Source organism: Pogona vitticeps, chromosome 2 (assembly GCF_051106095.1).
Source record: "Pogona vitticeps strain Pit_001003342236 chromosome 2, PviZW2.1, whole genome shotgun sequence".
NCBI lineage: Eukaryota > Metazoa > Chordata > Lepidosauria > Squamata > Agamidae > Pogona > Pogona vitticeps.
Genome location: NC_135784.1, coordinates 136,996,720 through 137,022,747, shown reverse-complemented (window position 1 = coordinate 137,022,747; position 26,028 = coordinate 136,996,720). Strand labels below are relative to the sequence as shown.

The following is a 26,028-nucleotide window of genomic DNA, read 5'->3' as shown; positions in this document are numbered from 1 at the left end:
ACAGACAAACATGAACCTCTCACCTGTAAGAAGGAGAAGCGCCCCCAGAGTTAACAATCTTTGCAGCATTCCAGCCATCCCCTGAGACTTGCATTATCCTGTTTCTTCAGCACCTGTTATTTTCAACACCACCAGAGAAATCCACTTCCCTTTCAACTGCAATGTGCTTCCATCATTTGCACACCACACAGTTTATGGTAATTAAACTGAACGACTTCTGCTTTCCCTGTCCAGTTAGAAGTACTATGACAGGCTGAGCTTCTCCTTCAGAACATCAGGGGAATGAAAGCAGAAGTGTCATCATTTTTGAAATTCTGTAGTCTCCTCACAGCTTCCCCCCTCCCCCAAGCTTAGTGGCATGAGATGAAAGGCAGAAAATATTGTGACAATAGTATGAAAGAGCCAGAAAGAACTGTGAAAGTTGTACTTCCTGGGAGGAAACTAAGCACTGGATATGTGCAATATCACACACCCTGGCCTGAGGAAACAGAAGCACAGATGGAGGATAAAACTTTCTTAAATAAAAATAAAACATTCTTTTGTTTCATTGTAAGCTGTAAGCTGCAAAAAATCTGAGAATACTATTGTACAAGACCTAGAAACAGCAAAGAACTACTACACAAGAAGTAATAATACTTATTTAGTATTATTTAGTGCGCTTTTTTTTCATTTAAAAACTTACATGTGCCTGTATGTGTGAGCTGCCCCACCAAGTGCAGGACTGAACAATTCTTCGTTCATTCCCATATCAATAGACTTGAGACAGTCTTGCAGGTCAATGACAGGATTTATAAAACTCTAGGTACCGTACTGCAGCCACCAGACACATGGAACATATGGGATTTCATAGAATCATAGAATCTAAAGTTGGAAGAGGCCTATAAGATCATCAAGTCCAACCCCTTGCTCAATGCAGGAAATACAAATCAAAGGATATCTGCCAGGTGGTTGCCTATATTTCTCTTGAACACCTTCAGCATTGGAGCACTCGCTACCTCTCAAGGTAACTGGTTCCACTGTTGCACTGCTCTAGTTAGGAGGTTCTTCTTGATATTCAACCAAAATCTGGCTTCCTTTAACTTGAGCCCATTGTTATGTATCCTGCACTCTAGGATAATTGTGAACAGATTGTGAACCTCCTCTGTATGACAGCCTTTAAATTATTTGTAAGGTGTTATCACATCACTTCTCTGTCTTCTTTTCTCAAGGCTAAACAGGCCCAATTCTTTCAGTCTTTCCTCATAAGGCTTGGTTTCCAGCCCCCTGATCATCCTTGTTGCCCTCCTCTGAACCTCTTCCAATTTGTCAGCATCCTTCTTGAATTGTGGTGTCCAGAAATGGGCACAATACTCAGGGTGAGGCCTAACTAGTGCCATATAGAGGGGAACTCATAGAACCTTGTGGGATTTGGAAGATATACTTCTGTTAATGCAGCCTAAAGTAGCATTTGACTTTTTTGTTGCCACATTACGCTGTTGACTCATATTCAGCTTGTGATCTATGACAATTCCAAGATTCTTCTCACTTGTTTTACTGCTGAGCCAGGTGTCCCCTATCTTGTAACTGTGCATTTGGTTTCTTTGCCCTTCTCCCTGCTGAATTTCCTTCTGTTGTTTTCAGCCCAGTGCTCCAGCCTATCCAGATCATTTTGAATTTGGTTTCTCTCTTCCAGGTTATTAGCTATTCCACCCAATTTTGTGTCATCCATTCAGAGCTTAGTTCAACTCAGGAAGGTCCACAAAGACAATTTCACTTTCTTTGGATATTGCAAGGGCAAGTAAGAAAGGTAGAGGAACGTCTTCTTGATTGATACTGAAAGTCCCCAGAAAAAGAACTGGGAAACCAAAGGAACATGAAACTAGAATCAAGAAAGGGACTTAGTAGAATAGATGCTGACTAAAGTGAGGAGTCAGCATAAGTAACTAGAGAATCGCAATACTTGTGGGGTGGCTTTATTATTATTTTAAAGTGTAATGCAATAAAGATAACTGGCAACATTGAACAGTGGTATTTCAGTCACTGGAAGAAGCTTACTAAGAAGCAGAAGGCAGGGGATCACAACAGATCTCCAAGTGAGGCGAGGCAGAGAAAAGTCCTGTATTACAACTAATCAGGCAGGCCCCGATCTAGGAGATACAGTGATGAGCCAGCCCCTGACAAAACAGGGCAAAGCCTGGCACAAAGGAAGTGTAGCATAACAAGCTGCTCAATAGTCATCCCAAGTAAGAAAATCCTGAGATGGAACAGGAGACTTTATTGGAAAACAAGAGAGGTTGGCATGAAGCAGAACTTGGTTGTTGCTTTTCACCAGGAACCCTTGTGATGAGCTTCGTAGTGTCCTTTTCTTCAAGGTGTGCCTACATAGTGGAGGGAATGTGAATTAACTCACATTCTTTCACTGTGAAGTTGCACTGAGACATTCAGTTCTCTACAATACAGTGTAAGTGGCCACACAAGCAGAGGAGAAAAACAGCCTTCTATTTGCAGTTGCATTTGAAGCACCTGTGGGTGGCATAGTTCGAAGGAACTCCTTTAAGAAGGCTTTCTTTCCTCTCAGTCCATTTCCTCATCTTATCTTACTGGGGAGAGAGTTCCCAAAGGTGTTAAAAAATAAATCCAATTCTTAAAAAAATTTAATATGCTTCTGTAGCCACAATTTAAAACATAAGGAAATTGCAATAATATTGTGCCCACATTGCCAGTAGGAAAAAGGATGCTAAGCTTCACATAGCAAAAGGTAGCCTGAATGCTGACAAAACCAATGGCAGCAGTGAAGATGGTCTAAAATGATGCTCTCTTTTGCTCACTACCATTCACCGAGTGACACCATACAAGGAAAAATCCCAGAAGCTGATTCCATCTTTCATCAGTTAACCACTTCTCACCCAAACACAGAGCAATTGTCAGGGCTGTTTTTCAACAACAACAAAAAGGTGCATGGTAGTGAGCAGAAAAGGCCAGCCAGTGGACCATCTTGACTCTTATTAAGCCTAATGGGCAGCAAGACCACTTTTCCCATGAATCCTTGTGACTTCATGGAGCCTTGACACTCCCAGTTGCCACCAGGGCAGTTTCCTTTTTCTCCGAGGCCAATACTGGAAACCCAAGTGTAGGTAATGAAAGGCGCTCTGTAAATCTCAATTTTTGGCTTCATGTCCCAGAGTTCTGCCTGGAGCTACTCTGGATGAAATCTGGATACTGGAGTCCCCAAAATTTATGGAAGTCCCTTTCCTATTAGTAAATTACACTGGTTAGGAAAGAAAAAAAAGATGACATTAGGCTGTGATTCCTAGCAAGAAGTAATGATAGCTTTTCACTTTGACCTGCAGCTATGCAAAATGGCTGGCTGGGTGGTGGTAAGGATCTGGTGATCTCCGTCTGAGCACCACTCCTGGCACTTCTGTGGTTGGTAGGTCCAGGGGAGGTCTTGTGATTTATTGGACATTTCAGTTTCCACTCTTCTTCTCTGGCACCAACTGTGCCTTTCTTCTTCAGTGTAATGCTGTGATTACACTGGCACTGATTCAAAGCCTCTCTTCCATTTCAATTTGCAGTTAGTGATCACACAGGGGGTGCAGATTGATTTGGAGCCTGTGTCCACACATGGGTATGGTGATATCCACGTTTCTGCCCGCAGCCTGCCTTCCTTCCTTTCTGTCTTCCTTCTGTTCTCGCCTCTGACAATCCTTTTATGGTTTACTGTCTGGTTGCTTGGACTTTAAAGGGTTGCATAGCATTAATGAAAAGGCAGCGGTTTTCCAAAGTTCTTTATGGCATGCACAGAGACACACATGCTGCAGAAACATATGTAGCTCTCCGTATTTCACAGGGGTTATTTCTATTTCATAGCAAACCTGTGCTGAGGTGATCTAACTAGTATATAAACAGTGTATCAGTGCACTTACTGAGCACTATACTCAAAAAGGTTAAAAATTCAGCGTCACTTAGGATAGTGTTCCCCAACCTTTTCCGGTCTGCAGACCGGTTGGGGAATGCGGGGCACCCCCTATGCTCACGCGCATGGGGGAACAAGTGGGCGTGTTCTCTTGCACAGGCGGGCAGGCCCTGCATGAGTGCTGTGCTGCCATTTGCACATGTGCACAGGCCCACACGTGTGAGTGCCGCCATTTGTGCATGTGCATGCACATGCACAAATGCCAATGTGTGCTCGTGCGGGCAAGCCAGAGTGTGCACGCAGGCACAAACTGGAGGCGCAGTGGTGAGTGTGCACAGGCTGGCGGGGGGAGGTCTCTCTTGGTGGCCCAGTTTGGCCCAGGTCAGGGACCAGGACCGGGACCGGGCCAGGGACCAGGGGTTGGGGATCGCTGGCTTAAGAGACAGATTGTACGGGAGGGTGCTCCTGGAGTCCCCAAACATCACACCCCAACTGTCTTATGTCATGACAACACCACTCATAGACATGCTCTCGCCTGCCCTTTTAGAGAAGGAAACAACTGATCAAATCAGGAAAAGTAAATTCGAATCATTCCAGCTTCAAAAAAGTATAAGCCCCCCAGCAATGGAGAAAAGAATTCCACATAAGGAGCAAAAAGGGTCAGACTGATTTGAATCAGCCTTTGTATCTTATGATCAGTTAAAAAACAAAAATGAATTCAGCTTTTTTATATAAATGCAGCAAATCCTGCAGTACTTGACCTTGTAGGGCCATCAGACAGCTGTTTATTACAGTACTTTGGATTTCCCTTCCTCACCTAAAACTGCAATGCTTTTTTAAAAAATAACTAACCCTATGAATGTCAAAGTAAAAATGGAGGGTCTGGTGAGGAGGTTATACCATCCTATGGATGACTTTGTGGCAAGTTGCCCTGTGGGTATTCCCAAATCACAAAAATATCCCTGATTGGGTCAATTTTCACACATCTGTCTGAAGACAGTGCAAATTCCCTAGAACCTATGAAGGATGATGGCTGGTGCCACTTGTGGTTAATGGGGTGGAGGGCAAAGTAACCTATAGTGGATAAAGTCAGGGACAAAAATAGTTGTTCACAGAGATACACACAGAGATACACACAGAGAGAACATTCTCTCACATACACACACATGCAGGCAAGGATTCACATATACACACAGAGAGAGTCTCTCTTCTTCTGGTAAGAAAACAGACAGCAGGAGGATGGCTGGAGGTAGCCTGAGCTTGAAGCAGGGCAGTGGGTCACTATTCCTGCCTAACAACATGCTGGCTACTTAGTCCAGCTCACAGACTGTTAGCTTGAGTTGTTCCCCCTAAACCACTTGCTGACCAGATGGATGAACACCTACCTGCGAATATTTAAATGAATGAATGAATGGAGGATTCAAGAGCAAGCACCCCTCCCCTCAAGGACAGGTGCACAGAGCTACCTGCATGAGCATTCTGACATATGGGAAGCCCCTGTTCACATCTGAATGACCAATCAAAAAACAAAGCAAGTTAATTTGCAAAATAAGGCAGTGAGAAAGCTTGTGCTGGGGGAATTAGATGTCTTTTACCTCTTAAGGGATTTCTGCATTTAACAACAAGCTAAACATAGGATATACCTGGCCAACAGCTGCCAAAATCCTATTGAATAGCTCAGTGGTTTCGGTATTTGGCTGCAGGGCCAGGAGGCTGGGAGTTTGATTTCCCCCACTGTGCCTCCTGTGAGTAGAGCCAGCCTTGTGTGGCAAGTTGCACAGTCCCAGGGCACCCCCAGAAGAAGGGAATGATAAACCACTTCTCAGTATTCTCCGCCTGGAAAACCTTAAAAGGGTTGCCATAAGTCAGAACTGACTTGATGGCACATGATGATGATGATGGTTATTATTTATTATTATTATTATTATTATTATTATTATTATTATTATTATTATTATTATTATTATTATTATTATTATTATTATTATTATTATTATTATTATTATTATTATTATTATTATTATTATTATTATTATTATTATTATCATTATCATTATCATTATTATTATTATCATTATTATTATTATCATTATTATCATTATTATATACGTATGTGCAGGAGGAACTGCAGAAGTTGGTGCAGTTCCTTGCAGCTCATTGACAAAATGTCAGATGTGCGCCAGAACCAGATGCGTGAGCAGGCAGGGGAACAACATGGAACCAACGCCTTGCCAAATATTCATAGCAACTTCTGTGATTGCTTTTTTTGCAAATAAATATCCAGCATTCTGGCCAATGCTCCGAAACAGAAGATTTTAAAATCAGAGATACTAGGGATTGAACTTTCAACTTTCCATGTGTAAAACAGAGGGACCCATGTGCACCTTGTATTAGAAAACTAATAGAATCCTCAGACAGGAGCTCTCCTTTTCAGACGCTCTCCATGTATAGAAGAGCAATGGCAACAAAACCAGAGGGGTATGGGACTGCGTGCTCCTCTCTGCTGTGGTAAGTAAATGTAAGCTAGGAACACCTGAAGAGAAAGGGCTTTAGGCAGTGAAGTCCGAGCATAGCTGGTATCTTGGAAAATATGTAAACCATCTGATGTGCATTTTTGATAAACATCTGGGACATTTGACATTTTGACATTTCTCCACCATTCCTCACACCCAGAACTTGAAAAAGCTGCTCTCTTGTTTTTCAGCATAACTTCCCAAATTGATGGACCCTATGACTGGGTATTCTGGAATTTGGAGTTTAAAAAAATAATTTTTCAAAGCTCAGCCTAGTCCATATCCAACCATTTAAAGGCATGCTTTCATTTACTATCTCTCTTTGCACACTGGGATTGAAAGACGGAACACTTGGCACTTTAATTCAGGTAGATTTTAATCCAATTGGGTCATTGTTCTCTGAGACTAATCTTGTCTTTCTGTCTGATTTCTGCAGACTATCTTGGTTGGAGACAGTGGAGTTGGGAAGACGTCGCTGCTGGTTCAGTTTGACCAGGGCAAATTCATACCAGGCTCTTTTTCTGCAACTGTGGGCATCGGATTTACCGTAAGGGCTGCTTGGCTCCTGTAGCTGCATTTGGGAACAGACATGAGCAATAACCCCAGCAGAGGGTAACAGTGAATAAAAGCAAGCTGAGGATTCTAGGAAACCTGGCCTAAATATGGTGTAATATAATTACTGCTGTCTTTCCTGTTTCTCTGCACTATCGTTCCCCAATAGGGCACTCTTCAGAATTTTTTGATTTTGGACTACAGCTCCCATTGGCAATTCAGTCACTGTAGAAGCTGTAGTCCAAAGTATCTGGGAAGATCAGGTTGGGGAAGTCTATTTTATACCAACTGGTTTGCTCGGTGCGGTAGCTTAAATTAAGAAAAAGACAGAAACTGCTCCATAGGTCAGATATAGAGCTGCCCTTATTTCCATGCACCACCCATATCCCTCTCCTGAGCTTTATGCTGTTCCTGCTGTTTTCCTTCCCCGTTTTCATTTTCTTCCTTTTACATTTGGTGCCACTGCTTCCACTAATGACTCAAAATGGTCCTATTTATTTTCTGATGTATCAAGTCTCAAAGTGGTGAATGACCTCCAGGAAGAGCTCATAATATGATCCAAAATATTATTGTTCTGTTCTTTCCCTTCTTAATGTTAGACCCCATCTCTGATGAGAAAGAACAAGAAAAAAACTGAACACCCAGACTGAAATAGCAATGATGCAAGTAGGAGAGCACCATTCATGTACGACAAATTATCAATCATTTAGTTTGCTGCTTTATTTTCTAGCAGGGAATGCATGAAGATGCCCCAAGCACCAAACTATCTCTGGCCACCACTAAGTGCAGAGAAAGCACTTAGTAGGGTTTTACTGCTCTCACCTGGCTAGTACAAGTTGCTAAATGGAGTTTGTCCATATATTTATGGACAAAATTGCACGTTCCCTGGCCTATGTCCTCTTTTGGGGCTGGGGCAGTCCTCCATTTGAAGGGCTATCCAGACACATTTTGATTTTAAGATGAAGAACCAGGAGGAAGAGCAAGATCATGGACTTGCATGTCGACAACCCACTCAGCTGGCACACCAGGTACCTGGTCATTACAGACACACACACACACACACAATCAAAACAAGATGCAGAATAATGCTGTTAAAATTATATAAATCAGTTTTTTCAATTATACATAAAATTGGAATGTGCAGTTTTATGAAAATCCGGGCCCTTTTTTTAATCCTCTTTCGGTTCTGCAGATTGCCCTTTTTGGTGATGTTTTAAGTAGCCACCCTATAACTCACTCAGGACTGAGGGTGAAGTTCTTAGGTAAAAACCTTCATCCTGAAAGGGGCTTTTCAGAAGAAGGAGCAAAACTTCTATGAACTTCCTCCCCCTTTTTTTCCCCTTTTCTTCGTAATATTACCACCTGTTGATAGTCCTGGCAGTGGCATCAACCCCATTTCCTCGTGTTGCTGGGGCGCCACCCTTTTCTCTGTACAGGTCTTTCCACCAAACAAAACGCCAAAGTGAGGGCAAATTGCTGCCACTTGGGTGTAGTGACAGCCATTTGCACTAGTGAAATTTCACTGGCTAGGTTGCACCGTGTCGCCCTTCTGATTGGCTAGAGTCTGTGGTCTGTCACGTGACAGCCGCCCACTCCTGCTGGCTTCCTAGGTAAACTGCTTTGGCTTTTGGGGAGGCCTTCTCGATTGCTGCTCACACCACTGTTCCTCCTGCCTTGTGATCCTAGCTTGCCTGCCTTGCCTTGCCCTGCCTGTGCCTTTTGCTTCCTGCCTTCCTGCCTGTCCTGCCTGGATGAATTCCACTCTCGCCCTGGGCACCATCTGCCACTTCTGGGTTAGGCTGGCCCCAGCACTGAGGCACCCTGCACTGCACAGCCCACACCCAACCAGGTTTGTAGCTTTTCCCTTCCTGAGCCTGACTGACCCCCCACACACACACACACCTGGGATGCTTTCAGAAGCCTTGCTTCCTCAACCCAGCGCTTTGCAAAGGATGGCTTTAAGCCAGGGGTATAGGGATGAATTCAGCAATATGTTAAGGCCTGGCTACCAACATCCTAAACTGTGGGATTATTTCCTATAATGGCACCCATTCTCTTTGTTGTTTGTTTGTTCTTTAATGCATTTCTTAGTTACTTTCTATCCCACCTCGGTTCCTGTTAGCTCAAAGCAGGGTAAATGGCTTCCCTCAGCCCAAGCTGATCAACAGCCCTGTGAGGTAGGGCTAGGCGGAGAAAGTGTGACTTGCCCAAACAGTCCTAGTGAGTTTCATGGCTTGATGAGGACTTGAACTGGCATCTCCCAAAACTCAGGGCACATTCTAGCCAATAACACTACACTTGCTACATTCTTGCTGTGAAGAGGCATTTGCAAAGCATATAAACAAAACTTCTGAGAAAGGGAAATGTTCTGGTCCTGTCACTCTCTGGTTCTGTCCTGTCAGAGCAACAAAAATGTCAAGGGCAGAATTACAGGAAGCACACTCTCTTTTTACATTTCCAGTAGAGACTCTTAAATACCTGTATCACACTCATTGATGAGTGTTGTGCCTGTATCTTGGTTTGCAAGTGATTTCCTGTATTGGAATCATCCTAAACCCAGACACAATTTCTTCTGTTTACTACATTTCCTCATAAGCTCAATGGTCACAGGAATCACTCCAGAAGTCAGACAGTTTGGCCTTTAAATTGTCTCTCTTGGAGGCAGAATGTGTGAAGAATTGAGTATGGCTTAATTAAAAATAAAAATAACTTCCTCTTCCTAATTACACAGTGGATAAAAAGTTCAGGCAGGAACCTACAGAGCAGATTGACTTATCCCTTAAATGCAACCCCCTGTTTGTTACTTTACCTCAACTGGCACTTGATGTCTCAATTCATTCACTCAGAGACTCTGGTAATGAGCAAGAATACAATGATTCTGCATATGTGCAATTCTTCACAGATAAAAACAAACATTGTATTAAAATGTTAACTTGCTGAATAACTGAGCTTAACTGGCTAACTAGCTTCATTACTGGCTAACTGACTAGTTACATAGCTCAGTGGTCCCCAATCTTGGGCCTCCAGATGTTCTTTGACTTCAACTCCCAGAAACCCTGGCCAGCAGAGGTGGTGGTGAAGGCTTCTGGGAGTTGAAGTCCAAGAACATCTGGAGGCCCAAGGTTGGGGACCACTGACATAGCTGACAGAGCACATCATTCTATCTACTTCCGACAGACTTCACTGGTGACACTGTCAGAACCTTGACTGGGAAAAGGTGGGAAAAAGAATCTGAGGTAGAGAGGCAACTATTGGCTGTTACTGAGTTGACTGACAGCAACCCCAGTCCAGAAAAGTCTCTCCTAGCCAAAACCTCTCAAAGGCATCGTATGCAGGTTGCAACACAGTCTCAGGATTTTATCAGATGCTTCTCTTCTTGGTGAAAATGAGGGGCAAAAATATCCTTTATCTGATTCCAGCTGAAAGACTCTTCCAGTCATAGAATATCTTGTCATTAGAATGTTTGCTGGGGGTGGATGGTTTTGCCAAAACATTTCTCCTCTGTGACATAACATTCATTTGAAAAGATTATGATGGAATGCAAATAACTGGTGGTACTGATTAATTTAATCTATTTGTTTTAAATTTATGAGGAGTCTTTCATGCAGAAGTGCTGAGATACACGATAGGTTACAAACAAGTCAGACCGGCATCAAAATGTCAGAGTATAATTTCCCTCTTTGTTCTTATTCCCTTATATTTTTCCAGTCCTCTGTAAGACATCCTGTGACCATGTACAGTATCACATTCCTTTCTCACTGGCGTGTTCAGGGGTTGCTACTACACTTCTTCCCCTTAAAGTTTTTTTTTGTCTTTCTGTAAATCTTGTGTTTCCCAGAGCTTGCAATTGTCTCCTTATTGTGTACAGATGGGCGATGTTTTGGTATAGAAGGATCCACACTCTGAGAGAGAGGGCGCAGCTACACTAGCTGCAGAGACAGAGCTAGTGTGCGATGTTTGGAAATAGATAGTACATCAACAATAGTTTATATACAGTCCAAAACAAAACAAAACAATCCCACTTCCCTTGCCCTCTGCCAAGCAGGAGAAGTGATTAATTTGCCAATATCCAGAAGTGGCTTGTATATTAAGCCACTTCAGGATATTGGCAAATTGGAAAAGGAAGGTATTCGCGAAAGCTTTCACGGCCGGGATCTAATGGTTGTTGTGGGTTTTTCAGGCTCTTTGGCCGTGTTCTGAAGGTTGTTCTTCCTAACGTTTCGCCAGTCTCTGTGGCCGGCATCTTCAGAGGACAGCACTGTTCTCTGAAGATGCCAGCCAGTGCTGTCCTCTGAAGGTGCCCATGGTCACAGAGACTGGCGAAACGTTAGGAAGAACAACCTTCAGAACACTGCCAAAGAGCCTGAAAAACCCACAACAACCATGAAAAAGGAAGGCTTGCCTTGGATCAGTTCCACCAATCAAATGCCCTGGAACTGATCCAAACCAGAGTGATCCTACTTACATCAGAAAAGTTGAAATCTTCTGACAGGGGCCAGAACAGTGCAGGTAGGAATGCTCTGGGAGCAGGCTGTGGTGCCCTAGCAAAGGCATTGCCTGATCAACACCTTCGAAGTCCACTAGCCTGTCCCTGCAGTGCTCCAGATGGCAGGCTAAACAGTTGATGTAGTCAGCCTCTCAGTTGGCTGAGTTGGGTTAAAAGTGATTAGTTAAAAACCAGTTTAAGAATAAAGTGCAAGCCTGCCCCCTTATGGCAACTTTAGGCCAAATATGTTGTCTTTCTGGGATAGAAGAATTGGTAGATCTAACTAAAAAATATATTCCACACATTTGAAGGTGTGAAGGAAAGAAAGATCGAAATAGATTTGTGTTCGTTCTTTGTTACAAACAGGGCCTTGGAGAAGACTGCTGATGAGGAGATCTTAAAGCTCATTTCAAGTGCCAGTCTGGATGTGACATTTCCCCTCCTACTGCATTTTAGATACATGTGGTTCAGAATTGTAGGGTGCAGGGCAATGAGGTTTTCTGGGTCAGCTGCATACAGTGAAAATTGTATGTGTATGTCTGTGAAAATCACATACCTGTTTGTCTGACTGCCTGTGTAGAAAGGTCTGACACTCTGCAAGAATGAGCTGCATATGAACTTGGTATAGCAATGGTGTGGAATTTAGTTACATTTTGAGGAACCCATGCTTTGCAAAATCAAAGAAGTGAGTCAGTGACCAATAGAATGAAACAACGAGTGCTTTTACTAATGAAAGCGGAACAATTTCCTGTATGGTGGAGCACATGATACAGATCAGTACCTGCTGTTTAACACATTTCCAGTTCTTCTTTTTTTAAAATGTTGTTCATCATGCAAATTCTGATCTGGCATAACAGAGAAACCCAAAGAAACGTAAACAAGCACGTGGCTGAACTGTGCTGTGGATTTGTTGCCCATCTGTTTTAGGATTTTACTTTTGCAAGTTAGTAATTCAGTTGAGAAAGTTCAAGCAAAATAGTTCTTGTCCATTAGGTGAGAAAAAACCCTAGAAAATGGCTATGTGGTCCCCAAATCAATACAAATGCAAGAGTAGGTGATACTTTATTAGACTATTTTTTAAAAAATCAGGTAAACAGCCAGCTTTTGATGATAATTCATTTTCCTCAGGCTGCATACCAGCCTTTTGGTGGATTTTGTGGATAGTTCAGAAAAATTATATATTAGAGTTCCAAAGTTTCATGGCAATTGTTTGTGCCAAGTCTGCTTCTTAAGATGAGTTCAGAGGCAGTCTGCAAATGACTTACGGTGTGTGTGTGTGGGGGGGTTCAAACTGCTGGATCCTGGGGACGGGCAGTTCTTTGGAACTTACCTCCCAACTCTTAAAACAAAGAACCATCAAATAATTTGCATTTTCCTTGCCCCTACTCAGTTAAGTGAGTTGGCCTCTTGGTTGTCCCTATTCATACAAGGAGAAAAGGGGAATTTCCCAAAGCCTACCCTCTATGAACTTAATATCTGTGAAATGTTTCACAGGGCTGGGAAGCAGATTGCTATCTCAGCCTAAATAAACAGTTCTCTAAAGGTGTGTGGGTGGGATATTGTCTGGGCTCTCTTCTGAGACATTTCCAAGGAATGTCTCTTTGCATACATGCCTGTTGCCAACTCCTCACTGATCATCTGTCTGGAACAAATAATCTTTCTTGAACAGTAAGAAAAGTGATGTCATGGGATAAAAAGACTCATGGGGAAAATCCAGCCTTTTAAATAAATAAAGAACCAAATCCATTCCAGAGTTATTTAATGAATGTGTTTCTATAAAGCAGATATTTTAAAGATAAATGCTGTTACCTTATCAAAATGTTCAGAGTTGGCAGGTTTTTAGCAGAGACAGGAGCCTTTTTGAAGGAAATATTCCAATACTCCAAACTATGGAGGAGTATGGGAACTCTGATGAAAAATCAAATCTTCACATTTGTAAGATATACAGTATATCAATATGACCACTCTAGGCAGCTATAATTTTCTGGTTGTGACACTGGTCTACACTCTTCGGTTTCTTGGCCTCTGTACAACACCTATATCTATTGAACTGCATATACATTGAACTGTATATATATAGAGGCTGGATATAAATAGAATAAATAAATTAAATAAATACTGTAAATACAATTTGCAGCTATGTCCTCTGCCATGAATTCCAGCAAAATCTTTAAGCAAGCTTCTCAGTCACAGCCTCAAGCTTGCTTGCTTTCAGTCTAGAGAAAACAATAGTGGCTTGGTGCACAATTTATTGAGGTGATGTGTATGGGGATCCAGGAATACACTATATCAATCTGAAGTGCTATCCTATTTTGGTAGAAAATTTTATTTCTTAGGGTTGTAGGTGAGGGGGGGAGTCAGCTGGGGTGTTGCCCTAGGGCACCGAAATCTAGAGATGAATCTGCTGGTGAGCGTTAGGAAAATAAGTGACAAAACCTCTTGGCCCTCTGCGCTCTCCTTTTTCTGAAAGCATACATTTTTTTCCTTTTTGGCAAGGGCACTGTTACATACAGCACTGATGGTACCTGTCTGTCATGGGTTTGGAGGGAAAGTTCCATCCTATGGGGAGTGGAAGGCGGGACATCAGGGGGAGGAGCTGTACTGTATATATATTTGGAGCTGATGTGAAGAGTGAGGAGTTGGAGTCTGTGTGTCAGACTGGGTACAACTGTGTGGCAGTTAGTACCTACCTGATAGGTTCAGGTTTCTATCTGGGTAGCCAGAACTGATAGGTTCAGGGTCTGTGCTTTACTTTAAAGTGTTCTGTGTGAACCAAACTGTTGTATGTATGATTGAGACTAAGCCACGTTACAGTATCTTATTTACCTGATCTTTTTATTTACCCTGTTTGTTATTTAAATAAACCTTGTTCTTTTGTTTAGTAAAATCCATTCCTGGTCTGTGTGACTTCTTATAGGGAATGGTTGGTGGCAGCTTAGTTAAAGTGTGGCATACTCCAGTAGGTCTGGGGTTGTCACATTGATTGGTGTCCAGCGTGTGGGATACGACTGGTCCAGTTGTCCAGTGGTCCAGCAAAGCCTTGGCAAGTGTGCCCAGAGCAAGGGGGGTCTAGTCAGGGACAATCTGAGGGCGCGTAGGTAATCTTCTAGGCTTACCTCACGGGGAGGTACGCTAGTGGAAGAACGTGCACACTCAGATTGGGGACTAGATTAGGGAGCTCTGAGGCAACCCGTTTTGGCGGGAAAGGGCTGAGGCAAAGCTGTGTGAAGTAACAGTGATCTAGCCTGTCTGCTGAGAGGCCTAGCAGAGGGGGTGAATTCTGCCTGGCAACAGTTGCAAGTTAGTGCTGAAGGAACAGCAGCAATCTATAGAAGGCTGTTTCTGAGGCAAAAGGAAAAAAGTCATCGTTTTATTTTGAGGCTTGACTTTTGAAGGCAGCCTGTTCTGGGGGGATTATGCCCTTGACTCAAAGCCAAATGGCAGAAATGGGTGAAGGGAGAGATCCACAGGTAGACCAAGGTTCTGAGGAAGAATTTGGCTCAGTGCAGGATGAGAGCACGGGAGAACAGAACCCAGAACTCAGAAGAATGCGCCTAGCCCAACAGCATGAGCTGCGGGTGAGGGAAATGGAGGAAAGGGAAAGAGAGAAACAACGGCAATTTGAATTAGAGAGAGAGAGAATGGAAAAAGAAGAAAGATTAGAGAGAGAGAAAATTGCTCTGGAAAAAGAAAGGATGGCGTTTGAGTTAAGAAAATTGGAAATGATGAACCAGAACAATAATAACAATAGGGATTCTGAGGTGGGCCAATTGTCTAAAACTGATCTGAAGAAATTCCCTGTGTACAACAAGGGAGATTGCCCTGAGGTGTTCTTTTCCCTCGTGGAAAGAGCGTTTGTGGACTTCTCAGTAAGGGAAACTGAGAAGATGACCATTATGCGGTCTTTAATCAGTGGCAGCCTGGCAGAAGTCTATGCAGAGATGCCAGTGGAACTGCTGAAAGACTTCGCTGAGTTTAAAAAACTGGTGTTTGCCTGACATGGGATAAATGCGGAACAGCTGAGGCAAAGATTCAGGTCACTCACAAAGAAACCAGAGCAGACTTTTACCCAAGTGGGGGCCCAACTGGTGAGGTTGCTAGAGAAATGGCTGTCTCAGGAGGGGACAGAGACCTTCCAGCAGCTCAAAGACCTGATAGCGCTGGAACAGTTTTATTCAGTCCTGCATGGGGAACTGAAGTTCCAGGTGAGGGAGAGGAAACCTAAATCTGTGTCAGAAGCGGCGGAGATCGCAGATTTTATTTCCCAAATAAGGAAGCCCTTAGGTGCTGAGGGGAAAACTGTGGGTAAGCCCAAAGAAACCTACAGCAGGTACTCTCAGGGACCAGGGAAAAACCAGCAAGGGGGAGGGGCCCATGTTGAAGGGAAGCCCTCAGACATGAAACCACCAAGACCTCAGATTTTGGAGGGAAAACCAAAAACAGATGAGAAAGACTCCAAGTACAGCAGAAAATGTTATTTCTGTCAAGGAAAGGGCCATCTAATCTCAGAGTGTGAGAAATTAAAGCAGCTAAAGGGAAATTTGCCTCATGATTTGAGTGGAACCAAGCCAAAAGCTGTGTTCTGTGTCCAGAAAGAGCAAAGCTCTTTGCCATTGAGGGAGCCTGTTACCATGGCTACTCAATCTGGAACAGTTACATCTGCTGATCAGGCTGGGGAAAATGGTCCTCTTGTGGAGGTCAAGTGCTGCTTACTAGTGAGGACAGATTCGCAATTGTTTGAGACCGCAGGGGTGGACGTAGGAATACTTGACCATCAGTATAGGGGGCTAAGGGATACTTGTTCCCAGGTGACCCTGTGCCATCCAGACATTATTCCTAGGAAGTATATAATCCCAAATGAGAGCTTGAAGGTGGCAGGGATTGAGGGGCAGGTGATCTCACTGCCAGTAGCTGAGGTACCTGTGAGCTTTCAAGGCTGGAGGGGAGTTTGGCGGCTAGCGATTTCATCGACTCTGCCAGCAGCCGTGCTCGTGGGAAATGACCTGGCTGAACATGTGAAACGGGTGCTAGTGATTACACGTTCACAAGCTACCACGGGGACAGTTCAAGGGGGTACTGGAGAGCCCGAGGCTGAAGCAGATGAGGGTAGTTCCGAAGCTGTGGTAGAAACCTTAACCACAGACAGCAAATTTGGCCAAGAGCAAAAGGCAGACGCCACTCTCCGAAAGTGTTTTGAACAGGTGACAGACACCCAGCTAACACCTGAAACCACAGCGAGATTTCGTGAGAAAAAGGGAATTTTATATAGAGAGACCCTGATGAATATCTCAAAAGGGGGAGATAGGATCAGAAGTCAGCTAGTGGTACCTGAAAAGTATCGCCCCATGATCTTACAAAGGGGGCACTCTGACATGTTTGCTGCACACTTAGGGGTGAACAAAACACAGCAGAGAATCACACAGAATTTTTACTGGCCTGAAATAGGGAAGCAGATCAAGGAGTTCTGTAAACAATGTGATGTGTGTCAGAGGCAGGGGAATAACCGTGACAGGACCAAAGCGAAGTTGTGCCCTTTGCCTGTGATTGACACCCCGTTCAAATGTATAGGAGTGGATATTGTGGGACCTTTGCCCAAGGCCACAAAGAGGGGGAACCGGTTCATTCTCACCATTGTGGACCATGCCACGAGGTACCCCGAAGCCATTCCCTTGACTAACATCGAAACTAACACAGTGGCAGATGCCTTGGTGGGGTATATGTCCAGGATGTGATTTGCCTCAGAAATAATCACAGATTTGGGCACATCGTTTACATCAAAGCTCATGAAACGGTTATGGCAAATCTGTGGAATTAAACACAAGGAAACCACTGCCTATCACCCCGAAAGTAATGGGTTAACGGAGAAGTTCAATGGGACTCTGATGCGCATGATTAGGGCTTACTTGGCAGAGAATCCAAACAATTGGGACCAGAAGCTGCAATCCCTTTTGTTTGCTTATCGATCAGTGCCCCAAGCCAGTACCGGGTTCAGTCCGTTTGAACTTTTGTTTGGGAGAAGGGTGAAAGGTCCACTTGATTTAATCAAACAAAATTGGGAGCAGATCACCCAGGATGACCCACAAGATGTTGTGACGTACATAGACTCTTTAATGAATGACCTGAAGAGAAACCTAGAGCTAGCAGCAGAAAACCTGCAAGCTCAGAAGGTCAGACAGAAAACCTGGTATGACCAGAAAGCCAGGGAGAGGCACTTTAACCCAGGGGAGGAAGTGCTTTGGCCTAGGCCCTGCAAAGAGAACAAACTGCAGCTGGGTAGCCCAGAAATAAAATACTTGGGTCACATAGTAGGGGGAGGAGTGATCAAACCCCTAGAGGCCAAGATAGAAGCCGTTCGTGATTGGCCCAGACCCAACACCAAGAAAAAAGTCAAATCATTTCTTGGGTTGGTGGGCTACTACAGAAAGTTCATCCCGAGGTTTAGCGAGATGGCGACTCCGCTGACCGATCTGACGCGGAAGAAGACTGATGACCGCATCCCGTGGACCAGCGACTGTGAGGAGGCATTCCAGAGGTTGAAGGAGGCGCTCATCCATTATCCAGTGCTGCGTGCTCCCGACTTCGACCGGGAGTTCATCATCTACACCGATGCGTCTAACAGCGGGGTAGGAGCAGTTCTTTGCCAGGAGGATGAAAATGGTGACCAGCATCCAGTGTCCTACCTGAGTAGGAAACTCCAGAAAGGTGAGAGACATTTGGCAACCGTGGAAAAGGAGTGCCTGGCCATAGTATACGCGATCCAGAAGGCCAAACCTTACATCTGGGGAAGACATTTTGTTCTGTGCACTGACCACTCACCACTGCAGTGGTTAAAGACAATGAAAACCCACAATAGTAAACTTATGAGGTGGGCTTTAAACCTGCAAGATTATGACTTTGAAGTGAAGGTGGTCAGAGGGTCAATGAACTGTGTTGCTGACGCCTTGTCAAGAAGACCCGACGAGTGAAGACGGCGAAAGAAACCATGGACTATGTATATTTTGGTGACCAAAAGTTAAATGTACTTGTTTATTAAACATGCTTGGTTTGTATTAATAAAGGTAACTTAATGTATTGTAAATGTTAATGTTTAAATGCCTAATTGATATGTTTAACCTAGAGGGTAAGTATGGGATTGTGTATGATAATGTTTAACTGTTATATGTTTTGATCCTGGTTGTTTTTTGGAGAAAAGCACTTTAGCTTTTCCCCTGCAAAACAACTTATAAAGAGGGGAGGTGTTACATACAGCACTGATGGTACCTGTCTGTCATGGGTTTGGAGGGAAAGTTCCATCCTATGGGGAGTGGAAGGCGGGACATCAGGGGGAGGAGCTGTACTGTATATATATTTGGAGCTGATGTGAAGAGTGAGGAGTTGGAGTCTGTGTGTCAGACTGGGTACAACTGTGTGTCAGTTAGTACCTACCTGATAGGTTCAGGTTTCTATCTGGGTAGCCAGAACTGATAGGTTCAGGGTCTGTGCTTTACTTTAAAGTGTTCTGTGTGAACCAAACTGTTGTATGTATGATTGAGACTAAGCCACGTTACAGTATCTTATTTACCTGATCTTTTTATTTACCCTGTTTGTTATTTAAATAAACCTTGTTCTTTTGTTTAGTAAAATCCATTCCTGGTCTGTGTGACTTCTTATAGGGAATGGTTGGTGGCAGCTTAGTTAAAGTGTGGCATACTCCAGTAGGTCTGGGGTTGTCACAGGCACCACATTCTCCTCCTCCTTCTTGAAGTGGGGCTGCGCCCATGGCTTCGGGTAGAGTGGGTGGGAGATGTTGCCACTTGCCCCAGGTGCTAAAATTTCTAGTTACAGCTCTGTATTTTCTCCAGTCTTGTCTCTGGTGGTGATGATTTAGTGCTATTGATGTGCATAATGCTTGAGAAAGTGTATATAGGGGCATGCTTTCTCATTTACAATTAAGAAAGATTTTTCTTCTAATAGTATAAGTCAAATACAAAATGCTACATGGCAGCCACATTCTTGGGGAGCCTCGGGTTTCTTATCCTTGCTCAAACACAATGACTCTGTCAAGGGAAATTCCAGTATCACTGCAACCACTACAAAGAAGTTTTCTGCCCCACCTTAAAGACTGACAAGGTTATTGTGTCTGGGCTTGGGCCATAAGGCCTTGAAACATAATGCAAGAGGTCTGTGACATTTTGATGAAAAGCTCAAATATACGCAAAATAAGCAAGGTGATCATTCACAGCCCTGTAAATGGCCACACTCTGCTTATTCTGTCTTTGAGCTTTGCATACAAATCCTGCAGGTTGCTAGTAGAGAAAATAGGAATAATAATTACATGCCACCGTGACACTGCAGTTTCCTAGGTACAGAGTATGTAGAAATAGTTTACTGTTCCTTTATTTTGGTGGTGCTCTGTGTAGCTTACCCAAGGCTACACAGACTGCATTTTCTCTTGGGAGGCACAGTAGGAAGGCAGATGACCCCTGGCCCCTTAGCCAAGTATTCTGTCTCACTTGATGCTGTCTAGGTTCTGCTGCAAAATGGAGAATATCATCCAGTCTTTATCACTGAGGAGTGGGAGAATAAAGTGTATGATCTTACAGTTGTGTCCCCACTAATTACATGGGAGAAAGAGGAGGATAAATAGCTTAATTTTTGATAAGATGGAATTTTGTAGAATTTGACAGAAGAGAGCACAGCTAGGACACATTTATTTCATTTATTGTATATGTAAATGTGATGTTTTAAGCTGCATTTCTTATGTTTATACAAGGGGGAAATGAAGAAGGGTCTGCCTCCTCCTTTGGGACCCTCAGCCTTCCATCCAGACCCATTCCCAACCTGGCGGTAACTGTTCCTCTCTCCTCCTTATACCTGCTGTCCCCACCTCTATCTCCACCCTCTTCTTCCGCTCTATTCCCGCCGTTTCCCCCCTCAGTTCCTTCAACAGTTAACTTTTGTATTTCTCCTTTTATTTCCCATGTATCTGTCCCTCGCTGCTCTGTTCTCTTGGGAGATGAGGTGGGTAGGGTCTGTATCTCTTTCTCGGCTGTAAGGTGGAGTGACGGCACTCCGGCGAGAGGACTACCACTCTCGCCTCCTGTCTCACACCCCACATACATAAACCAGAAGCTCTTCAAAGACATACAGCACTGCATTATGTTTTCTTGTTTTCTTTGTATGCATAATTTTCCAAGAAGGAGGCACCCCTGGGGCTTCAACCTGCCTTTAATTGATGGCGAGAAATTGTTATACCCTTTCTCGCCTGCTGACATAGGAAGAATTTTATCAGTGTTAAGAGGCCCTTGAGACAAAACACAGCACCGGTTTAAGTGCAAATTTTGGGGGGAAAACAATGAAAAAAAATGATCCAGGAAAAGATTTACAGGCATGGTAAAACTATTTTGATTCTTCTCTACCTTATGGAATCCTTCATAAGTACACTTGTAAAACTTTAAATCCCTTTAGAAATTTTAAATGCACCAAATCCACCAAAGGATAATCTACTGTACCTTCAGTTTTCTTGATCTTATGCATTTACATTTCTTGAATATTTTCCACAGCATTGTTACAGAGACTGGAAATACAGGTTCCTCTTGCAGGTGGCATGGAAAGTCAGGACAAAACAGAGCTCTTTGGAGACCTGGGAACGTGCCTTAGAATTTTTTTTTTAAGAAACTTTAACAAAGCATAGCTGTATGTGAAGTTTGCCTGTATCTGTTTGCATGCACCATTACTTATCAGATCAAGAACATGACATTTCTACATACTTAGGAAATAAATCATAATGATGACTACACTTATTGTACTTTATTGCTCCCAGATGAATGTAGTTCTGTAGCTTTATTTCTAATAGAGCTTATGGCAATTGACATATCGCTAGGTTTCACCCAGCCTTGTATTTTCAGGAATGGAAAGCAGCCACTAATTCTGCATCCCAAAATTAAGGATTAGGGGCAAACTGACAACTGCAAACCAAACAATCATTCAATCTGTAAACTCAGTCTTGAGACTGAGGCTGCGACTACACAGACAAACACCACGATATTTGCTCCACTAATGAAACAGATTAATTTGAATTATTTTTTAAAGATCATGCAACACAGTGGCCAATTTAAATCAGTCTCACTCTTTTTGTTCCAAACATGTTTTTTTTCCTTTGTCACTGGGGCGTCTACTTTTTTCAAGCAAGAATGATTCAAAATGACTTTTTCCCATTTGATAAATTGAGACATTGTTGTAGCAATTGTTGAAGTTCAGACCCGCCGCTGTGTTCCTTCCCCCATCATCCTCCAAAATTATTGTTTTTTACAGATATGAGTTTAGTGCTAGATCATCTTTTCACCTGTATTGATATAGTTTAGCACTAGAATACCTCAGGGCAAGAATTAAAATAAAACCAAAAATAACCCAGACAAAATAAAATATAGTCCTTTGTATGTGGTATTTCCGTACACACTAAAAAGAATTCTGGAACACTGCCACTTTTTCAGGAACATTGTACACTTTAAAAACCAAGCAGCTTGACAGTGAACTCCATAAAAGATCAGCAGAGGTGGGACAAGAGGAAGGAAAGAAAGAAGGGGACTGTGGTCTGAATTGCAAATCACATTGCATCAAGTGTGAACATTGAATTTCCAAATCAATCCACAGCCCATGTTTGATCACAGACTGCAAATTCAGCTATAATACAAGCTGCATATCAAATCACAGCAAAACCAAATTGGAGAGATTCAGCTTGCCAGTGTAGTTGTAGCCTGAGTCTGAGGTACAGATCTCATAACCGCAGCATTTGGAATTACTTTCTTGGACTTTTATGCTTTTTTCTTTGCCCTCTGCATGCATCCTTTTGGGGACATTTTGGTTGGTCCTGTTAAAGTTACTGCCCGTCTGTAGATTTAGCTACTACTTCTGGACTAGCACTTTCATTTATCAGATAATCTTACTCTGAGTTCCTTTGTATCTCTCCCAATGTACATAATGAGGAAAAAGGCTTGTTCAAAGCAGGACTAATGCCAGGTGTTAGAGATATCCTGTATTTACAGCCAAAAATATAATACTGTATTGTTGCAGAGAAGTGACTGAGGCAGTCTTTTTTTGTTTACAAAAGAATCCTGTGGTTACGCCCTAAAGACCAATCACCAAATAAATCAAACTAATTTGCAGAAGAAAATCTCCTGCTCAGATGTTTCCATTAATTGAGAGTTTTCCTATTATCATAGATTGCCTTTAATGTTGCTCCATTGTGATTTTGAAGTAGAGTAGGCAATTTCAGTGGGGCCACTGGCCATTTTTCAGAGATGTTAACCTGTGGCTGTCAATCATGGAGTTGGGGCTAAGGGAGCAGGGCATGGCCGGAGAAGCTGATTTGCCTGGTCCTTTAAAAAAAATAAAATAATGTGGTGATTATGTATTGTAAAGGTTGCTACAATGAATGTTTGTTAACTAAAAAAACTGATTTAACTAAAACATTTTTAATTGAAAGTCTCCCTTGAGCTTTCTAGAAGATTCCCTCTAAAATATGCTTAACAATTATTTGAGGGCTTGATGGCCTCCAAAGGTGTTGGGGCTACCCCAAAAAAACAAAACAAAAATCACCCCAATGACCTCTAGAGAGCAAAAAGGGACTTGACAAACAAAAGGTTAAAAGAAAACTATAAAATTTGGAGGGGTGTGCGGACTGAGGCGAGGTGCTGAGGGGCATAAAAATTCCATGAGCCCCAAACTGCCCACCTCTTATTTAAATGATCATCTACTTGGCAGTGGTTATATATTGGCTGAAATCCGGTTGTTCTGTTATGCATGAAGCCTGACATTCAGTCATTCATAACCAGCAACTGACAAGTCACCACCGCAATTCTTGGGGTTGCATGCCCACCTGCTAGCTTGGTGCACACTCAAGAATCTCAGTGGGGACTCATAAGTGCCAGCTATTTACAATTGAACATTACACCTTTTGGGTACAGCAGAATCTGACAGATCACAAATTATTAACCAAATTGGACTGATTTATATGAGGTCTAGAATGAAAGAGAATGGCTAGATTCATATCTGAGTGAAGCAAAGTAAATTTACAAATCAGTTTGTGTCTATCTAGAGCATAAATTGAATTGGGAGGGGTACAAATAGCTTCAGACTTCTTCTTTAAAGCAAATTTTAAAGGTGTCTGCTACACAAATCTCTGAAAGCTGCCTGAATTTTGATAGGTGTGTTCGCCTCTTTAGGATCTGCTGTGTCTCTGAATTATGTGCACCTTGATGGGAAAACTATTCTGTTATACCCTTGTTGATTTTTCAGTGCAGTCAGTGCATTTACAAGTTGACTCAGAACTGGGGAACAAATCACTCCAGGAAATCAGAATATATCCTGAAGCCCCAGATTGGCCTGTAAATCAAATTGGGGAACTTGTGTACAGCTCTGTTAAACAGTGCACCATATTTAAAATTATATAGATAGCTCATCTCCTTTCACTGTTCCCTAGATAAAAAAAATACATCTACTTATCATTATCATTAATATCAATCAGTATAATCTCTGCTGGTCATTTTACTCAAGGGATTCAGTATTTTAACAGAAATGACCAACTGTACTGAGAATATCTAATTCTAGAGGTATATTTTGAGTGAGACAGGAGAAAATTTGTAAATACGAACATAAATACCAATAGTAGGGTTTCATGTTAGACAAAAAAGCCTACAGTACATGTTATTTGCTGAAATCCTACTGATCCATTGGCTCTACATCAGGTGAGAGTAACAACTATATTTAGGCCAAAATTGATGGCATTCTGCTAGCCAGTTACTCATTCTCCATTAGTACAGATGAAGGGAGGGGGTTGATAAAATCACAAACAATGGCAATAATAGTTTTTGGGGTTTTTTTAAAATGATAAACACACAAGATCTCAAGAGAGCTGTGAACATTTTTTATTAACTTTAGGCATTATCTTGAATTATGATTCTTTTGGTTCTGTACCTATTTTCATGTTTATTTTATTACATTACAACCATTTTAGCACTTTCTTTTCTTCCGAGGAATGCAAAGTGTGTTAGAAATACAATCAAGAGTTCTAATTAAGAGAGCAGATACTATGGAACAATTTCAAGAATAAGGACGTTTGTGCCTGATCATCTGGGTGGGAGTCAGGGAAGGAAAGCAGAAACTAGTTTTGATTGTACGTCAAATATTAATTTCAATCAACTGTAGAGTCTGCGCTATTACCAAGGAAAAAATGCCCTACTATTAGCCGGAAGAGTTATACTGATTTTTATAATAACCATGAACAGATTTTTTACAAAGAAAAGAACTGGCAGAATGTAGATTAGATAAGGAGGCTGTTTAGGTATGGTTATCCTTTACTGCTGTGAAAATAAATTGAAACAATGACATGCCGTTCCAAAAACAATCAACCCACATATATGCACATAGTTCTATTTACTTGATGGATCTTCTCAGATTAAAGAAGACTTGCATGAAACATGCAAATTTCTTTGGCCTCAAAATTAACTTTTTCTTGGATATTGTTTTGGTTTCATTCTGCATGTAATGGGAGGGTTTTTTTTTAAAAAAAAAGAATACTGCTGTTTTAACTTGTACCATGTGCATATGTTACGCTACAAATTTCAGCCAATACTGTATATAGGTTGCAAGAACAAACGGTAGGAAAAGGTATGTCTCTGAGAGCAGTTTGGAAAGGGAAGACTTGTATATAAAAGTTCTGGTTAGATTCACATAAAATAATCAGATCTAGTGGGGTCATGATAGCCCAGTGCATTCCTTCTCCTTGTCATACTCATGACAGTGATATTTTCATGCACTTCACACCTCTGCTAGGTGTCAAATTGATTAAAAGAACAGCTGCTAATGTGAGAATCTGTGTACAGTATAAGAATTCCACTACTGTCACGGGTACTGTTGGGGAGTGGGGTAGATGGGAAATACCAGCAATGTCCTAGATGGCAGAACAGTATGTTGCACCCTATGTCCTGGTCCTCAAGCTAGCTTGCTACTTACTGGTGTAGCAAAGGTTGAGGTCCCATCAGCAATGTCACTGTAAGATTCAGCAACAAGAGGCTGAACATCATTTTTTAAGAAATTTCCTTCTGGTACAACATGTATAGGTCTAGATTTTACTACAAACCTCTGTCCAGTTTTTAAAGTAGCTTGTCTCTTTGGCAGTAGATGGTTGCTGTAGAAGAACTGGAAAGGAAGCCTCCAGCTGCATGGGATATACCTCTGACTGGGAGACAGGGGTATAGGTTTGCCAAAATCCCAGGTTGCACTCTAGCCATGGCTGGTCCTATTGTCAAGCAGTGTGAGGCAACAGAAAGTAATGGGAGGGTCTTGGACAGGAGATGTACACAGCATGCAACCTACTTTTGCGTCTTGTTAGTTAACTTTTTGAATGGCTCAGTAGTTTCTATATTGGTTGAAAGCTCAATTCCCCACTGTGTCTCCTAGGGGAAGAGCCAGCCCGTGTGGCCTTGGGCGAGCTGCACAGTCCCAAGAGGCCCCCAGAAGAAGGGAATAGTAAACAAAGACTTGGAGTTTGAAGCAGATGAACGTGGAACTGTGTCCATGTTTAGGGAACATCATTAAGTGCA

The 26,028-nt window shown here is 42.5% G+C and overlaps 2 protein-coding genes across 5 annotated transcripts in view; one reads left to right on the top strand and one right to left on the bottom strand.

Moving 5' to 3' along the window:
- Positions 1-3,826, bottom strand: part of CD300LF (CD300 molecule like family member f) — a 34,132-nt gene extending 30,306 nt beyond the window's left edge. Inside the window, exon 1 of one of the 3 annotated variants that reach the window (XM_078386068.1) lies at positions 24-3,826. In XM_078386068.1, coding sequence (XP_078242194.1) covers positions 24-78 — 55 coding nt within the window. In that variant the 5' untranslated portion in view covers positions 79-3,826. The remainder of the gene's footprint in view (positions 1-23) is intronic. The other 2 variants (XM_072990583.2, XM_072990584.2) reach the window with 2 other exon arrangements.
- Positions 1-26,028, top strand: part of RAB37 (RAB37, member RAS oncogene family) — a 111,881-nt gene that overhangs the window by 51,424 nt on the left and 34,429 nt on the right. The window contains exon 2 of one of the 2 annotated variants that reach the window (XM_072990586.2): positions 6,845-6,955. The exons of the other annotated variant lie outside the window; for it this stretch is intronic. Within the exon in view, the coding sequence (XP_072846687.2) occupies positions 6,845-6,955 (111 nt within the window). The remainder of the gene's footprint in view (positions 1-6,844; positions 6,956-26,028) is intronic. 2 annotated transcript variants of the gene reach the window in all.